General features: G+C 47.7%; 1 protein-coding gene across 1 annotated transcript; it reads right to left on the bottom strand.

The window, feature by feature from the left end:
• Positions 1-732: 732 nt before the first annotated feature.
• On the bottom strand, positions 733-17,607 carry FAF2 (Fas associated factor family member 2). Its single transcript, XM_063349438.1, has 11 exons — positions 17,366-17,607; positions 9,851-9,919; positions 9,281-9,415; positions 8,495-8,571; positions 7,198-7,336; positions 5,782-5,867; positions 5,610-5,701; positions 3,985-4,162; positions 2,339-2,510; positions 1,975-2,118; positions 733-1,521 (listed from the first exon to the last, which is right to left on the bottom strand). Exons 1-11 carry the CDS (start codon positions 17,426-17,428, stop codon positions 1,339-1,341), a joined length of 1,338 nt encoding a protein of 445 aa, XP_063205508.1. The 5' UTR covers positions 17,429-17,607; the 3' UTR covers positions 733-1,338.
• Between the last annotated feature and the right edge of the window lie 512 nt (positions 17,608-18,119).

Raw genomic sequence — 18,119 nt, 5'->3', positions numbered from 1 at the left:
GGCAGGGGTACGAGCAGGTTGCTGCTCCCCAAACCATGCTGCTGCAGAAGGCTCTCTGGCCAGAGAGGGAACAGCTCTTCCTTTGGGAGGAAAATGAGGGATCTCTTCTCCCTGTTGAGAAAGCCACACCAGGCCCTGGAGCCACCAGGAAAAGGGGCTGGTTTACTATAAGCTTGCAGGCTTCAGAAATGGTGGGGCAGAGACATCCCTGCTCCCTTCTGTGCTTGGTACAGGCAAGTGAGCAAGGGGAACCTGCCCAGGGAGGGGAGGAGCAGGTAGGGAAGGAGCAGGCTCCCACCCCTCCCACTTTGGGCAGGAGCCAACAGCACCACGCCCCAGCCATGGCCAAGCCTCTGGGGGAGCGCAGAGACTTACCCCCACCTTCCTCCTGGGTGTCCTTCTGGTTGTCCTTTTTTTTTTTTTTTCTTCCTCCACTTCTAACTTGACACAGGAGGGCTCAAGGAAGGGCCACCTCCCTCCGACCCAGCCTGAGCCCCAAGCTCCTGCTGCAAGCAGGCAGCACCCCCAGCCCCGCTTCCCCCCAGGGTCTGCACACTCGTGTTCCTCTCACAGCAGCAGCTCCGCTGGCACAGAATTACCAATCCAAGGCCAGAAGTTAAGCGAACCCAGGATGCCATGAGCAGTAACTTGCTGTAGAGCCCCAGCTGCTGGCAGCCCCTCCCCAGTGCTGGGCTGTGGCAGGGGCCCAGGCAGAAAGCATCGGCACAGACATGCTAGAGGCAGAGTTTATTACACTACGCAGGCTAAGAACCCTGGGCAAGACCCCACACAGGTAAGAATCGAACCAGCTCTTTATCAAAAAGTTAATACTATAGTCAACCCCATTCTCCTTTGGTCATTACAAAGCAAGAGAAATATTAGAAGAAAGGTATTTATACACAGAGGGAAGGTGAAGAGATTCTGTCCAGCCCTTCCCTCCCCACCCTCTCCCAGCACATTCAGGTGCCCGGTCTTCTGGCTGTCAGGAGCAGCAGAGTATCAAATCTTCACAAGATGTCAGGTTGTTGGGGTTTTATTATTATTGTCGTCAATAAAAGCAATAATTACCGAGAGCTGCCATTCCTGTTCCTCCCCAGGGAGGGCGGAGGGGCAACACCAGCTCCCCTCCCTCTCTGCCCTCCAAGTGTAGGGGATGGCTGTGTACACGGGGGTGTGAGGACGTGCACACACCTCCTCTCGCCAGTGCACACACACAGCACAGCTGGCACAGGCAATGTGGTCTCTGATCCCTCGTTTGTACGCAGTCTTTTAAAAAAAATATTGTATTATAATAATAATATGAATTTCTCTTTCCATTTTGTGTCTTCTGGAAAAGTGTCAATCGTCCGTGAGGTCCTGCACAAAGAGGACTTCCGTGTGGCTGAGTCCGGCCTCCTGCAGCGTGGGCGGGTTGGGCCACTCCTCTGTAGGGAGGCAGGGCAGGACACGGCGAGGGAAGTTGGCCTCAATCTGGAACTTTTCAGGGCTTTCTTTCAAGGAGAACAAGAAGTCGTGGATCACCTGGGAAAGCAGCACAGAAATAACTGCCAGCGGGGGGAGCAATGACACAGCCAGAACATATCCATGGCATCTCACAGGTTACCAGATTTGCACCGTAACTGTGTTGTGGACACAAGACAACCATTTTCTTAGCGTGCACGAAAATGGACTTGTGACAGAGTACCTGGGGAGTCCAGAGCTCTTATTTAACAGGGAGCAACAAGAGACTCAGGACTTCTTTTTCAGGAGAAGAAAAGGCTTCTTCCATTTTTCCCCCCGCTCTAAACTCCTAAACTGGTGGGACCAGGCGCCAAGACATCCTCCTTACCCAGGAACAACCCTGCCTGCTAAGGCTCTCAGCAAAGGTCACCCTTTGGCAAAGTCCAATGGAACCACAGCTTTGCGGAGCCACCTGGAGAACCTCTTGACCCCTCTCTTACTCTGGGAAGCCCATCAGCTCTGCCCCAAGCTCACCGTCAATGACTGTGTGAAGTGGAATCGCCGCTCCACTCTGGAATCGTTAGGCAGCTTGAAAATGATCTTAACGCTCTCTGGGTCATCGGGATGTGGTTCAGGAGGAAGGCATTCGGATTTCCGCTCCTTCTCCTCCTGCAGCGTCTGCAAAGTAAAGGAGCAGGAGCAAGGGGCATGCGCTGAACTGACCTTTATGCTTGTCCCTTGCAGCGCAGCTGCTCCAGGAGCCTCGGAGGACACTCAGGCCCCAAGCAAGAGAAGGCAGCTCCAATCCAACAAGACAGCCCTGTGCAGGCACTGCTCCTACACAACCTCAGCATCCTGGAGGGCACAGCAGCCTCTCCAACAGTCAGTTTGCTCTCACCTGTCGCCGTCTCTCCTCTGCTAGTTTTTGCTGCTGCACTTCTTCCTCCTTCTTCTTCTTCCTCTCCCGTTCTTCCTTCTTCTTGCGCTCTTTTTCCTGGTCTGCACGCAAGGATGCCAGATATGCCTCGTCCTGCTGCTGCCTCAGAACTTGGGTTTGGTTCCTCTCTTCCCTGCAAGCGTAAGCAGGGAGCGGTCAGGGCTAGCAGGCCCCAAAGTGAAGGCACAGCAGGCAGACCTGAGGGTGCAGGTACAGCCGCAAGCTCATCGCACATCAGTTAACACCTCATTTAGAGGGCTGAGTACCACAAGCTCCTAGAAGTCCAGCTGAGTCTCCACAGTCCCTAGCACACCAATGGTTTCCCTAGGTTGAGTGGAAGTGAACTGAACACAAAAGATTTCTCACCCACTGCAGCCTGACAGAGTGGACAGACAGCACACAAGCAATGCCCAGGATTTCTGCCTCATTCCTCAGACTCTGCACAGTTTTACCTCCTTCCGATAATTCCTTGTGCATTTTAGAAACCAGAGGCATCAAAATGTGTTACTGAGTCCCCCGCAGAAACCACAGAACCATAGACTCATTTAGGTTGGAAAGGACCTTTAAGATCATCGAGTCCAACCATTAACCTAACACTGCGCCAAGTCCACCACTAACCCGTGTCCCTCAGCACCACATCGACAGGTCTTTTAAATACCTCCAGGGATGGTGACTCAACCACCTCCCTGGGCAGCCTGTTCCAATGCTTGATGACCCTTTCAACAAAGAATTTTTCCTAATATCCAATCTAACCTTCCCTGGTGCAACTTGACACCATTTCCTCTTCTCCTATCTCCTGTTATTTGGGAGAAGAGACCAACCCCCGCCTCACTACAACCTCCTTTCAGGCAGTTGAAGAGAGCAATGAGGTCTCTCCTCAACCTTCTTTCCTCCAGGCTAAGCAATCTCAGTTCTCTCAGCTGCTCCTCATAAGACTTATTATTTAGCCCTTTCACCAGCTTTATTGCCCTTCTTTGGGCTCGCTCCAGCACCTCAGTGTCTCTCTTGTAGTGAGGGGCCCAAAACTGAATGCAGTATTCAAGGTACGGCCTCACCAGTGCTGAGAACAGGGGGACAATGGGGCAGTGGAGGGGCAGGCAGAAGACCAGAAGGTGGCATCTACTTCAGACACAGCCCGCGAGTCCCTACAGAGCTCGTGCTCACAAGGCGCTACCAGCACCACAGTCAAAATTCAGGACAGCCAGGTCAGGCTGCAACACTCGCCCACCAACTGGCTGCAGACACCAGCTCTCCTCCTGCCTGTGATGCCTTTGCTCCCAACTCGGCTCCTCCTGGCTATTGTCCAAGCTTTACCTGCAAAGCTCCAGCACACTACGGATGTGCTCCAACTGCGGAAACCAGTAGAGCACTCACACCCACCTTTTAGTAGTGGGTCTGTATGGGCAACACATCCAGCTCCTTGGCTATAGGTTGGCCTGAATTTATGGACCAACAATCCCACTGGGAAGAGGAGAACCCATGGTCTCTGTTACAGAACAGGAGATGCCAACCTACCTGCCTACACATAGTGTCTGGAGGGAGGAGGGGAGCAGGGCAGAGCCTGCCTCCACAAGGTCTGCATTGCTGGAGCTCAGGTCCCATCATACCTTTCCAGGCGTTCGGACACCAGGTATGTCTGGTTGGCATCCATGATGAACATCAGTTGATTAATGAGGTCATCAGCCTGGATGAGGCCTTCTAGCCGCCCAACTACCGTCATTCTGCGATCCTTCAGCATAATCACAGCCAGGAACGGGTATGTGTTCTCTCGCAGAGCCTGGGAGACTGTGAAACAGGCACAAACATCACCATAACTGCCCCATCCAGAAGGGTGAGCCAGGAGGTACAGCCCAAAGGCTCTCCATCACTAAGGGCCTAGGAAAGCAGCTTCCACAGCCACTGTCTCTTCCAAGGCAGAAAAGGCCTCAGCCTCCATTTTGTCAAACTACAGCTTATAAACTAGGAATTGGAGAAAATGGCTTGGAGCATAGAGACTGGGGGGGAACAAACAAGATTTCAAATAACGAAAAAGGTTCTTGAATTCAAGCAGGAAGTAAATTGCTCTAAATGTCCATTCAGAATGGGACAAAAACCCCTGGGTTTAAACTGCAGGAAGAGAAAAAAGGTCAAACACAGGGAAACACTTGCTAATTTTAGGAACGGCCAGACTCTGAAAGATACTGTCATAGGGAAGATAGCAGACTGTCCATCCTGGACATTTCGGAACAAAATTAAATTGTTTCTGCCAGTGGCAGGCTCTGTCTTGAAGCAGGGAATGAAGCAGATCAGGGTTTTTTAAGTTACTGTTCACCTGTGACTGACTGCTACCTCCTCCTCAAGACGTGCACAGCATATCACTCAGCTTGGAACGGTCATTACCAAAGGAACCCTCCAAACCAAATCAGAGCAACCTATGGATTAAATGAAGGCCCACGATCCCTTCCAGCTCTGCTTTCTAGGCTGTGACTCCCAAAGCACTGCAGCAATGAAACTGCAATAAGTAGAAGAATGTCTCCTTAGAAAGCCATTCTTTCAAGGTGCCAATAGCTGGTAGCTGAATTATGAAGCCAGGAATGACCTAGATTTAGAGCCAGAACTCCTGGTCTCTCCTGCCATGAAACAAGGCTCGGAAAAGACACAGGATGCATGAACAGAACTTTGGGAAAAGCCCCTATTTGCAGCAAAACCCTACCAAAACGCTGACAGGCCACGTATCAACAGCTCTGGAAAGACTGTACTTAAAAGACCTCACTGTGGACTTTCAAGGAGAAAGAGGGACTGGGCGTGGAGTGAAGATGGCTGTCTCAGAAAGGGAAAGAATGCACCTAACAAGTCACTCCTGGCCTCAGGCATAATACGAACCAGCGTTAAGGGCACAGCTAGTTAGATACTTGTTTCTGCACTCAGTTTAATCCTCAGCACACACCCACCAACTCCCATTAACAAGGCACTAAAAGCAGCCTGAATGCCCACAGCAAAGAGCACACAACCAGGAGTGCCCAGCAAGACACAGAACAGTAGAGGTTAACAACAGAAGGTATCTCTCTGGCATCCAAACAGGCCCTCTGAGATACTACACGAAAAACAACATGTATTTCCCCCTGCAATCCAGAAATCTCTTGTCTCCTTGCATAAAAACAAAACACATAAGTTTTAAACAAACTTTAAAAGTTTGTCCCAGAGAACAAACACATAAGTTTGTCCTGGTAAAGGCCAGGAGGGACATACTCACCTCTGTATCCCTCTGGTTTATTGGTCGAGCAAGCCCAGAAGAGCATTCTAGTGTTTATGAGGGTGATCACCTCAGGTACACACAGCGTATTGCTAGGGAACGAGAAGAGATTGTGTGAACGAAGCTGCGTTAAAAGTGCAAAGATAACTATTTGAAAAACTCTCCTACCTACCGGCAGAATTCATCTGTGTCTTGGTGGTCATCTCCATGAAGATAAACCAACAGGAAGCGCAGTTCCCGCTTGGCATCATTCAGTGCCTTGGCATAAGAGCAGAGGAAGTTAAGTTACAGGGTCTCTAGGCAAGGGGAAAGCAGCACCCACAAGACTTACGCAACACAGCTCAGCAACATTTACCCAGCCCACTACTCTGCCACTAGCATGGCTTTAATAAAGCAGCAGCAGAGACGAACCTGTCAAAGCTTCTGACTAAACCCTCATTTAGTGCTGTTCTTTCACACTCCTTTCAGGACTTTGAGGCTTTGGAGAACACTGAACTCGGGGAGAAGGCAGGTAGACAACTACGCAGATCAACACCCCCCACCACCCCGCCAGACCCAGCTGGCAGTGAAGAGCCCTCCTTCATCCCTCAGACTCCCAGCAGCCAAGGCTGAGCTTTCCAATCTAGCCTGTACAGGACACAACCTTCAGACCACATCAAGTGAAAACACTACAAAAAAAAAAGATAACTCAATAATGCTGCAGGCCCCGACAAAACAAAAACCAACCAACCAACAACAAAAACCCCTTTTTGCATCTACAGCCTCTGGATTCCACCCACCCAAGAGCATTTCTTAGCAAGACCACAGGATAAGTGCATAATAGGCTCTCTGTTTTACAGGCACTGAATTTTGGTAGCCTAACCATTACATGGTTATTTGAGTTTGGATTCCAGGAAAGACAGAGGGGCCCAGAAGAGCTGTGGAGGTGGCGAGCTCCATCACTGTGCAGCGTGGAGCAGATACAGACTCCACATTCTTCTCTGGCACTCAGGAAGCAGCGCTGATCCAACTGCCTGCTGGGACACACTGCAGGAGGCCCTTCCCTTGGCTAGTCCGAGAGAAGCTGCAGAAGAGGCAGCACCCGTTGGGACGTCCCACTTTTACAGAGAGCACCATCAGCCCAGATCTAATATACAGATCGCTCACCTCACGTAATTTCTTCAGGGACTCCCTCTCTCAATTTTGAGATCCCACACCAAGTTCTGGAGTTTCATTATAATACAAGCCCAGGCAGTCAATCCCAATTTGGTGAACAGAAGGACAGATTCTGGCATACCGCATCAGTTTATAAAAACAAAGGCAGGATTACAAAGAATAGCTGTTGGCTACAGAGCCATACAGACGGTCGAGGAACAGTCAGAGCAGCTTTGCTTTCCAACTTTGCAGGCTTGGCATATCATCAAGCCTGGCAGCCACTGGTTTTCCAACACACTTGTTCACTAGCTCTCCATTACCCTGTTAGAGAGTTTGGGGACAAACACTGAGCTTTTAAATGAAACGTGATTTTGCCATGTAGGCCCTGACACCATCTGGCAAAATCCCCACTCTCCATCTCCCCAGCATCTACGCACCAAGGTGTGACACTGACCTGGCTGTAGGTTCCCTGGTAGAAGACAGGGTGTATCCTCCCATATTTTTCCTCAAACATATGAATAAACGAAATAATGTCACCCACTGGGTCAGTGACCCGACTACGAGGATCAGGGCGTATAAAACGCAGAGCAAACCTAGAAAGGAAGCACAGGACACTGGAAATGCAGCTTACTGACTTTCTGAAGAACAGGTTTTCTTTTGCACAGACAGTCACTGGTATTCATAAGGAGGAAAAAAGTCACAGCTGAGACCCTTGAACATTTCTAATCACAACCTAAACTGCCACCTGCTCCAAACTGATACCATTCCTACAGAACTCCCCCCAGTCAAATAATATCTCATGCCAGGCATCAGCAAGTATCTGAATTCTGTGTGATTAACAGTTTTGACTTCCTCTGAAGCATCAGGCATAAGCCACACCAACAGTATGAGGTTTGAGGAATTTAGTCAAAGACAGGCTGTTAAAAGCCACACAGTTTCGTCCAGATAACTTTGAAAACTGCATTACTGCTATTCCAAGACTAACAGTTCCACAGTGCAAAGAGCTACAGAAAGAGAACATTACACTAGGAGTCCAATGAAGACAGAATAAACAGCCATTCCTCTGAGGCTGAAAAAACTTAACTGCAAGACAGACATTAATGTTGTTTAGTTCTATTGATGCACAGAAGTTACACTGAACTTTGAAAAAGTCTTTAAGGGGCGGGAGTAACTCAAAGGATAAGCTGCCAAAACAATACAGATAGCAGGACTGCTGGATATTTACCACATTTCAATACTCCCTTTTCTCTCTATCAATGCTGTTAAGGAGGCAAGATGAACTAGCCCCTCAGGGTACTAAAGGGAGGAGAGGCAACAGACACCAAAGGGGAAAAAGCAGAGGTGTTTACAGTTTGGGTTTTGCCAAGTAATATACAGGTATTAGGGCATGTTAACCTGCAGCCCAGCCCAATGGGACACAATTCTGATCAAGGTGTTTGTCCAAGAATACCAGACAGTTTCACACTGTTTTGCATCCCCTTTGTGTGGCACTCAAACTGTAAAGCTGTGCTGAGTTAGAACTCCAATTAAATATTTCCTTTACAGAGCTGCACGATGCTCTTTTTGTCTGCAATAAGATTTATTTCTTACTAAACAGCACAGGAACTTTACCAGGATACAGATTAAGCCAGTTCAGCAAATAAATGGAAAGTCTGACATTAAAGATCCAAGTGACAGAGGTACAGCCAAATCTAAGCTAGAATGTGCCTTGATGCAGTCAATACATGAGTCAGCACAAAAAAAGTACTTACCTAAATATATCAAGTAATGTGTAATAGGTAAATCGGAATGGAAGCATTATGAAGTAGTAACCCCATCCTAACAGGCCCTGCAATTACAAACAAGGCATTAGAACAGTCTCCATCCCAGGAACAGACCTGCTAAAGCAAAGCGGCCACCAGCATCAAGCTTAGAGGCACACACAGGACTATCAGTGTTCTAACCACTGCAAAAAAGCTCAGCAATATTTCATGGCTTCGGACATATCAAATCAAATTTAAGTGACTAGCATGGTTCAGTCAGAATTCAACATGACACGTCTGAAAACCGGCATCACTGACTATTCAAGCAGCAATGCTTTTGCTCTGTGCTAGTTTTCTTAACTGTACAAAGGGATTAACAGCACCGAGTCTTACAGGTGCTCAAGCAAATTTGTTTGCAGAACATTAGTGCAAGTCATTGATTCTGTATTCAACTTGATATAAATTTTAGGGGGGCTCTTAAGAGAAAAAATATCACTTTGCCATAAGGAGCAGACAGTTCTCTTTTCCAACTGATCAAAAAGCTTTTCTACACCACAGCAAGACATTCTATGCCAAATAAGGCTGTCTCATACTGTGAATCACACCACAGAGAAAATATCCACAGTAATAATACACGCTGAAGGAACAGGTCTACATTTTGTTTTCAGAAGATAAAATATTTAGAAAGGAGATAACAGCATACAAAGAAACAATTCCTTTCCCTGCCTGCAAGTTCTGTTGTTCACAAACAGTCACCCAAGAAGCAGGACAAAAATCCACTGTAAGATAACTTGCCCTTGGCTGTGGCCTTGAAACAACATAGCTGTAGATCCTGTGGTCGGCTGTATTGACCTGCAACGGCCGCGATGGAGGAGGATTAAACACACTTGGGACACCCTCTTGCTCATTCAGTCGGTCCTGTACAGCTGCCTTTGACAAAAGAAAGAGCAAAGGGAGGTTTTAGACATTCAAGGATAGCAGAAGATGTCTTTTTTTATACTTTGGACACTAACAGTAGGTATTATTTGTCTACAGCCCCAGAGCACGCGATAAGCACGACTTATTACAAACCGTAACCACCAATACCCTCTTCTGTACAGAAAGCCTTCTCCATGGCTGCCTGCACACATGCACTATGGGAAGTTACACAACGTGCCAGACAAGTGATTGTTCAGTTGTAACAACTCCGCTGTATACTTCTGGAAGCAGCTCTCCAGCAATATCAAGACACTGTTATAAAGAACTACTAGTGTAAATTCAGGGGTTGGCACATTAAATCCTACTGGTAGGACCTCCCCTCCCCACAGGGTACTCTGCTTAATCCAGGTACTTGGAAACTGCTACAAATCTTATTTGCAGTGGTACCTCTATGTTCCAGTTGTGCTGCTCCAGTGTGTGACGACATTGGTCCATGGACTCTATGCCAGTCAAGTCCTAAAGAAGAATAAAAGCAGATGAGTGTCAGGAGAGTGCTACATTTTTACTGTTCTTTGCAACATGTGAGCATTGACAGGAGTTACCACAACATTTTTTTAAAGTCCTCTGCTCTCAGTTTAAGAGCAGAGCAATCTGAGCTAGCCCAAATCCGTAAACACACAGGAGGCCTCAAACAGGCCTTTGCACTCTTCCAGCATTAGCCCATTCTCACCAGTGCCCACGGCCCATAACTACAACTGCACTCAGCCCAGTTAAGAGTCTAACATAATATTGCCCATAAATTTCACTCTGGAAGGACATGCCAGACCAATGCCCTCAAACATCACCTCAAAGCATCAACTTAAAGGACAGGCAAAGCATTTCTGAAAACCCAGGACAACCATTACTTCACTCACTGCAAGCATAAACAGACTAAAACCAAAATGAGCCGGGCACTAATGAAGGTAGCGTTTTCCAGCATCACAGGGGATTCTATAGTAAAAAAAATCCAGTCCAACACAAACAGGAGCCAAAACAGAAAACATAGTCCAAACACACCGGCAGACCTCAAAGCCACTGGGCTCTCACACCAATGTCTGGAAGGCATATTTTAACCCTGTGCCAGTCAGAACTTCTGCACAAGAGATCAAACAACAGTATTTGTTATTACAGGAAGCCACGTCAGCACCTCTTGAATGAAGACGAATCTTCACTGAAGCAAACATCCCTGTCACTGTGCCACAAACACATCTCTCCCCACACCACTCGCTGTAAGGTGTTTGAGTAGACAGTCCAGGATTGTGCACCGCACCTACCACCACAGAGCCAAGCAGGCACTTTCACAAGAAAGCACAAAGCCACAAATGTGCTGCTGCTAACCTTTTAACAACAATCCTTTGAATCAGTCAGTGAAAGATCATTACATGTCACACCATTAACAATGCTGGCAATTTTGAAGGAAACTACTGTTATTTTAAAATTAAAAGGAGTAAAAAGATTTTCTATAACAGGGCTACAGAAAGCCAAGAAAGCAGTTATACCTTCAGCCACAATTATTTAGCTTGGATACATGATGGCAGAAGCAATGACAATAATTGCCATAAGCAGTGTAACAAATTCAACATTAAAGCTGGTGATATAAGGAGACTTAAAATATGACAGCTTCTCCAGCCAGGCCATTCTTGACAATAGAACTCCACAGATTTCTTAATGCTTCATGTTGTCACCTGGTGATTTCTCTCCAGACACCTCCCTAGCCAGGCTGTAACCCCACAGAGGATGCACCTCCCTGGGTGGCTCAGGGACCTTGCTGAGTAGTGAAGTGGGCTGCTCTGCACTGTGAGAGATGGAGCCCGCTGACCTGCAGAGGTTGTGTGAGCTGAACTACACGAGAGCCTTGCCTGTCTTCTGCCCACCAGCGCCACGCACTCTTCTCTGCCACACCTAAGATCTCAGCCATGCAGGAGTTTGGCAAAGAGCAGGAAACTTTTGCTCCCTGTGTCTGTCATACAGCAGAACACAGCTTTTCTGCAAGAGGCAGCCTATGATGATTGCAAACACAGAGCAGTGACTTGAGATAAATCCTTGTGCGTTGTTTCTATTACACCTTGTGATCCAATCCATTGTTATCAATCCTATTTAATTCTGCTTGTCATCTCCCCCATTTCTTGCCTCATCTAAAAGCCCCTGATGCAGTCTTGACAAGCTGACCATTTAAGAACACACTGAATTGGGGTTTTACTGGAAAAGGATCATAGAATCGGGTCGAGTTAGAAGGGACCTTTAAAGGCCATCTAGTCCAACCCCCCTGCAGTAAGCAGGGCCATCTTTAGATCAGGTTGCTCAGAGCCTCATCAAGCCTGGCCTTGAATATCTCCAGGGAAGGGGCCTCCACCACCTCTCTGGGCAACCTGTTCCAGTGTCTCACCACCCTCCGTGTAAAGAGCTTCTTCCTAATATCCAATCTAAACCTACCCTGCTCTAGTTTGAAAACATTGCCCCTCACCCTATCACTATAAGGATGGTGCATCTATTCCCTTCCCTGCCCCCATTCATACATTCCACATGCTATTTCCACCTGAGTCACACTGTGGACAAATGCCCTATTCAATTTCTGGGCTGAGTTCAAACTTTGAGCATTTCTTGTCTCCTTTCTCATGAAGTCTCCACAGACCTCTACCTTCTCCCTAATCTACTGTGCAAAAAATCATTGTTTCATTCTGCCGTACAGAACCAGACTGTTCAAAGCTTGCTGACATTAACTATGTGATTGCAGTTACTTAGAAAAAAAGCACTTCAAGTCACTGCTCATTGATGTATAGTTATTAAAAAGTAAGTCTGCAGCAAGCCTTGCAGGGGAGCACTACAGCAGTTAATTTCCTAGAAGAAGTGAAGCTCAGTGAACTCAGCTGTTGCTGCCAGAACACCTTAATCACTTACTTCACAATTTAGTGTTTTCATTTAACCATCTTTAAAGATTTGTTTCACTGAGTAAAATTTAGGTTTTGTATTCTGATCTTTTCACCCCCAAATCTTACAGAAGGCACTTCATTGTCCTTCTACAAGGACATCTTAAAAGGCATCTGCAACTTACTCAATTATTTGATTTTACAACAACATGTGTATTTTAAAGCCTTGAAAGTCTTCTGATCACCATTCTTTAACACCCTGAAAATTCTGCTGCTGTTTGCAAAATTTACAAGACTCAAACTCATTCACACCTTTGTCTCTAGACATCTGGATTATCGCTCATCGCTAATAACAGACCTTCACAACCAAACATTCTCTCCTTTTCAAATTATGCAAAATGCTTTAGCAGTTTTAGGTCAGAAAGCAGCACCAAAGTAACAGCCATGCAGAACTATGAAAAAGCATTCAATAAGCACTGAATCACTGCCGCATTTGCAAGACCTACTGAGCTCCACAGAGACAGATGACAGGCTGGCTAACTTCACCCCTTCCCGACCACCATTACAGCAACAGGCATGCTGTTGTCAGATCTCGGAGTCTTCTTACAACAGCACTTCTCCTTGGAGGTGAAGCTACTTTTTTTTTTTTCCTCTTAGCATCTTAATACAGTGGCTTTCAACATGAAACAGAAGTGACAAAACCACCCCAGTAGCACTGTGCCTAGTGCTCCCATCACTCTTGTGATCAATGAAACTACACAATGAAACATTGCAGGGAAAAGAAATTGCCCGTGTAAAGGCAGCTTTAAAAACTGAACACCTTTTTGAATGTTACTTTGACACACTCCATGAGACAGACACACTCCAGTTCCAGGATGTTCTGGAAAACACACATGGGTTCAGAACAACTTGCTCTCAATGTAAAGGAACCACAGGAAGACAGTTCAACTGTCAGTTTAGACAACACTTGCTGGTAAACACTGATACTGTTCATTATCACTCCCAATGACCATTTCTACTATTATCTCAGTACCTTCTACAGCTACTGCTTCACCTTAGTCACAGGAACAGATCACAAACTTGAACCACCACATCATTTCCACTGCACCAGTTACAGCGTTTCTGGTGAATCTCATGGCTAGCTGCCAACTGCACTATTCATATGCCAGACAAAGCAGCATGTATTATACCTTAGCATCATTAAGGGAAGACAACAAACACTACCTTCAAATCAGTCACCAACTACTAGTTTGCTACTCTGTCTCTTATTAGGTGCCTCAGAGAGCATACATCTTACACAGACATAGTGAGTAATAAAAAGATAAGGCCCCCTCTTAAAAATAAAATTAATCCCATTAAACTAGCACCCTCAAACCTTCAATAAATGTAGATCCAAGCTCAAGACAGTGGCAGTGGATAACATCTAGAAAACAAAATACTCAGTACCACAAAAGCCAGGGAAGTTCAACATTGCCTCTCAAACTCCTCAAAGCACAGCACTGTCCTAAAACATACCAAAGCTGCTGTTGGATATAGTTATTTGCATCTCTTACCTTTGAGACTGTCTAGAATGATAAAATCTTCTCAGTACTGAAGTAGTGGAAAAATGCAATTCCATGCTTCAAATGCAGAAGGAATACTCCTGAGTGGACAAAGGTTGTAAACTGGACTTACGAAATTGTTCCCCTCTGCTGATACACTCGTGTGTTGAAACACAGAGATGCAAATCCACAGGACTGTAACTGGCACTGCTCTTAGCTCCGAACCCACTGCCAAATTCCAGAGAATTATGTTTCCAAGAGCAAAGAACATCTGACTTCAGGCAGCAAAAAAAGCCTTTACCAAGAGAGTTTCTCTTTGCATATTACAGCAAATGCTTTTAAGAGGGTTTTGATCAATACGCAATGCACCGAATAGGAAAGATGCCTGGAGTTTCTTGTTTCCTCCTTCCTCTTTAAGCAAGAGATGTTTTCAGTCCTGAACATTTTGTTTTCCCCAATTGAAGCTAGAGATGGTATCATGAGTGCTACCTTTTTTCTTTGTGAGTACACTCCATTACTTTGCACTGGCATATTATAACTATGTTAGACATCAGCCCAAGTGTAATGGGCACAGATCAATAACAAGATCCTACAAAAGCTGCTTGGCTGTTTCTTCCATCTTCCAAATGGAACTGTATCTCCACAGCTTTCTTAACCTGTTCAAAGCAAGTTTCTCTCTACAAATGTCAAGACAGCAAAGTCTCAACAGGCAAATAATCTGTATGCTTTTATTCATTTACATTAGCCAATGCTTCTGCAGTAAATGGGAGGCCAAAAGCACCTAAGAGTGCTTTTTTTGCTGTTATGTCAAGTTTATCCCAATTATCTCTCCATATTGGCACTTTTTTTTCCTTCCACTCCATTAACCTGCCATAGCAGTGTAGCAGACAACTGTTTATTCCAGGCCTGTCCATAGGAAGAGAGCTGCTACTTCCACCATTCTGCCAGCACAGCTGTTTATATGACCACTATCAAAGCACATCAAGCAAACATCAGTGGAATTAATGCAAAGCATGTATTTAAACTGTAACCCCAACACCTTGGCCCACAAACACAACAACAGGCGTTCATGTCTCTATCTTGGAAGGAGGCATTTCCAGCAGAAGTAGGATAAACAGGGTAGGACAACAGCTTCTTCACCCAGAACTGCTGTTTGCTGGGTGAATGGCAGCCTACAGCTCTTGCTCAATGCTTCCCTTATGGCTCTCCATTTAACTGTAACACTACTGAAGGCTTTCTGCTATTGCTTGCCTCATCTGTTATACACACTCCCTTCTTTCGTAGTCTGCTCTCCTGCTTTATTCACGCGGCAGTGGCATGCCACCTTCTGTGGAAGTACAATGCTCTGCCACCACAAAATGAATATTGTACAAATTAGTTATGACAGTGCATAACAACAAAAGTGTAAAGTTATCTTTGAAAACATTTGAGTGTTCCCTGCAAAGACAGCAGGAAGCCCCGAAAAGTTTACAAGCTAACTGTAGCAGTACTTTGCAGCAATAGCAACATACAAATGATTTTAGTGAGACTTTGCCATCCTCTCCAAACAGCAAATGCTCTTTAACAGAGTCCAGCTAAAGCAAACAAGAAAAAAAAAAAACTTTTCCAGGTGGACTAATTTACTCTATCTCATTTCAAAGAAACAAGCAGGACTGCACACCTGAGCTCCTTTCAGCCAGGTGTCAAGTACCAAAGGAGAAGGAATCACCAATGAAGTCTATCACTGGCCCAGCCCTGGTGAAAAGCTAATCCCATATACCCCAGGGGACAGAAGAATGAGAGTACCCTGGTATCAAAGCCTTCTGGACCACAGCTTTCACACCAGGCCTCTGGACAGCAGCTGTCTTCTATCTGAAAAAAATTCTCCCCTTTATAGTCTAAAGAGCATTTCCCTTCACTTCACACCAGGGCTGAACAGGAAGCTGGACTAAAACCCCAATCCCTCCTTCTGACTCCTTCCCCTCCAGCCCCCAGTCTACCAGCCATAGCAACACCAGGTAGCACTAGGAAACAGGATTCTTTAGTTTCACAGCTGCCCACAGGGTTTTGAAAATAGCAACAGGGACACTGATGAGTGCAGCTGGTCCTATCTGTCCAGATTCAGTAGATTAATAAGTACTACGATATCTTACAGCAAGAGAATGGGAGCTGGAGGACAGCCTTTTACACATATATATGTGTGCAGCATAAACAATGGCTTAAACCTCACATACTTACCAGGGAAATGGTAGCATTGAGAAAGCAATTGTTAACATTGCTCTGCCTCCTTTGTCTGTAAGACTGCCCAACAAGCTTAATTTGCAGTAAAGATTTAGAGGGGATATATGTAAAAAAGTTTTTTCTTAACTATAGTGCTGCTAACACTGCAGCACATTAATTACTTCAGGAGGTTGTTGAATCCCTCTGGCTCAGAGGTAAAGGTTTGGCAAATATCTGTCTGGAATGATGAGCAACACCTGCACCCCTCTCAGCTCTGGAAGGCAGGGCTGGATGCTTCTGAAGTCCCTTTAAGCCCTATAATTCTACAGTTACATCACATCAAAAAACACAGAGCACAGCCTAAAAAAATGACCATGAAACAACAAAGCACTTTTGAGAGAAAATACCGTATTTGTAAAAGAACTCTGCAATCCAAGGAACACCACATGATGCCCTACAATTCAGCAACAAATCCAAGACACCTGAAGACAATTTTCATTGGCCAGCATGCTTGATTACTTCTCACTGAGCAGCCCTAAGTATTTTAACTCCACAGCACTATTTCCTCCCTAATAAACCACATCTGCAGATTATTTTTTTTAATTAATCAACTGCTGCACAACCCCAGTGCTCCGGCAAACCAAAGGTTAACAGACCCAGCCCATGTTATGTAGCAGACAGCAAGATTAGATCATTAAAATCCCCAGTGGCCTCCCCCCAGTAGGCATTACCAAACCATGAGGGTTAGAAACAACTTTCTGAGAAACCACGTCCCATAAAAACCCACTGGCTAACCCTTCCAAGATGCCAGGAAAGCCTCTCCCATTCACTGCTAATAACGAGAAAGGGAATTTTTCAGACTACTTAATTAAAACGGCCACGTCTTACCAAGGAGTTTTTTCCCGTGTGCATTATAATGGGGTTTATTCAACAGTCACTTCCTGCCTCCCCAATTAGCGATGACAGAACACCATTCCTAACGAAGCGCTCCGGGCACGCACAGCACCGGCCGGCCCCTCAGCGAGGCCCCAGCCCGAGAGAGCCCGAAGCCCGGGGAGCCCAAGCCCCACGGAGCAGCTTCACTCGCCCCCGCGGAGAGCGCTCTTGCCCCCGCCAGGGCCAGGACCACAGGGGTCTCTCCTCTCGCCCCCCACCGCCGGGCCCGCTCCAGGCGAGGCCTGCCCCAGCTCTCAGTGAACCCCGTACCCCCGGCCCGCCGCAGGCCGGCGGGGCGGGCCCAGTCCAACCCGTTCCGAGCCGGCATGCCGCCTCCTCCGCTCCCGCCGGCCGGCACGGCCCCCCCGCCGAGGCGGCACCTGGAACTGCAGCAGCTTCTCGGTCTGCTCCGCCGTCAGCTCCCGCTCCTCAGGCGCCGCCATTTTGCTGCCGCCTCTGACCCGCCGCTCCGTCACTCTCCGGAACTGACGTCTCCCACCCGCACTTCCTGCCCCAGCTCCAGGGCGCGGGCGAGCGCGCGCGCACGAGGCGCCGTTACGAAGCCGACGGCCGTTTATCGGCCGCCACCGGAAATGCCCGACCGCGCTCCGTAAAGAGCCGAAGCGCTCTCGGGCCGTTCCGGAAATACCCGAGTCTCATCGGCGGGGCTTGGCGCTCCGAAGAGTTCCGAAGTGTGCCGAAAGCCGCTCGGGCGTTTCCGGAGCTGGCCGGGGTGGAGGGGGGGCTGCCTTTGGCTGTGGGAGCGGGCCCCGCGGGAGGGGGGAGGCGGACCGGAGCCCCTCGGGAGTTGCTTGTCACCGGAGTGGCCTGTCCGCCACTGGGTGGGTGCTGCCCCGGCCACCTCCCGTCCCGCCGCGTCGCCCGTCCAGCGGCGGCGGCTCCACCCAAGATGGCGGCCGCCACTCAAGATGGTGGCAGTGAGGGGCCGCCCGCTCCCACCCCGCAGCGCTACGAGTACACGCGCGGGTGGGGACGGTGCCCCGGGACCACGGCCCGGCGAGCGCGAGGGGAGGCGGCCGAGCAGCCCCGGCCCTCCATGCCCGCGGTGGGGCCGCGCCCGTCCCGTCCCGGCAGCGGCGATGCGGAGAGCGAGCTGCGACCGACTCCCGGCCT

This window comes from Chroicocephalus ridibundus, chromosome 11 (assembly GCF_963924245.1).
Source record: "Chroicocephalus ridibundus chromosome 11, bChrRid1.1, whole genome shotgun sequence".
NCBI classification, from domain to species: domain Eukaryota; kingdom Metazoa; phylum Chordata; class Aves; order Charadriiformes; family Laridae; genus Chroicocephalus; species Chroicocephalus ridibundus.
Note: the sequence above shows the minus strand (reverse complement) of the source record. Positions and strands in the feature narration are given on the sequence as shown.

Coding starts and splice junctions, on each gene's coding strand:
- FAF2 (XM_063349438.1), bottom strand. CDS start 17,428: ATGGCGGCGCCTGAGGAGCGGGAGCTGACGGCGGAGCAGACCGAGAAG. Junction 8,572..9,280: donor TTTCAAGGCCACAGCCAAGG/GCAAGTTATCTT, acceptor TTGTAATTGCAG/GGCCTGTTAGGATGGGGTTA. Junction 7,337..8,494: donor ACATTACTTGATATATTTAG/GTAAGTACTTTT, acceptor CTTCCTTTCTAG/GTTTGCTCTGCGTTTTATAC.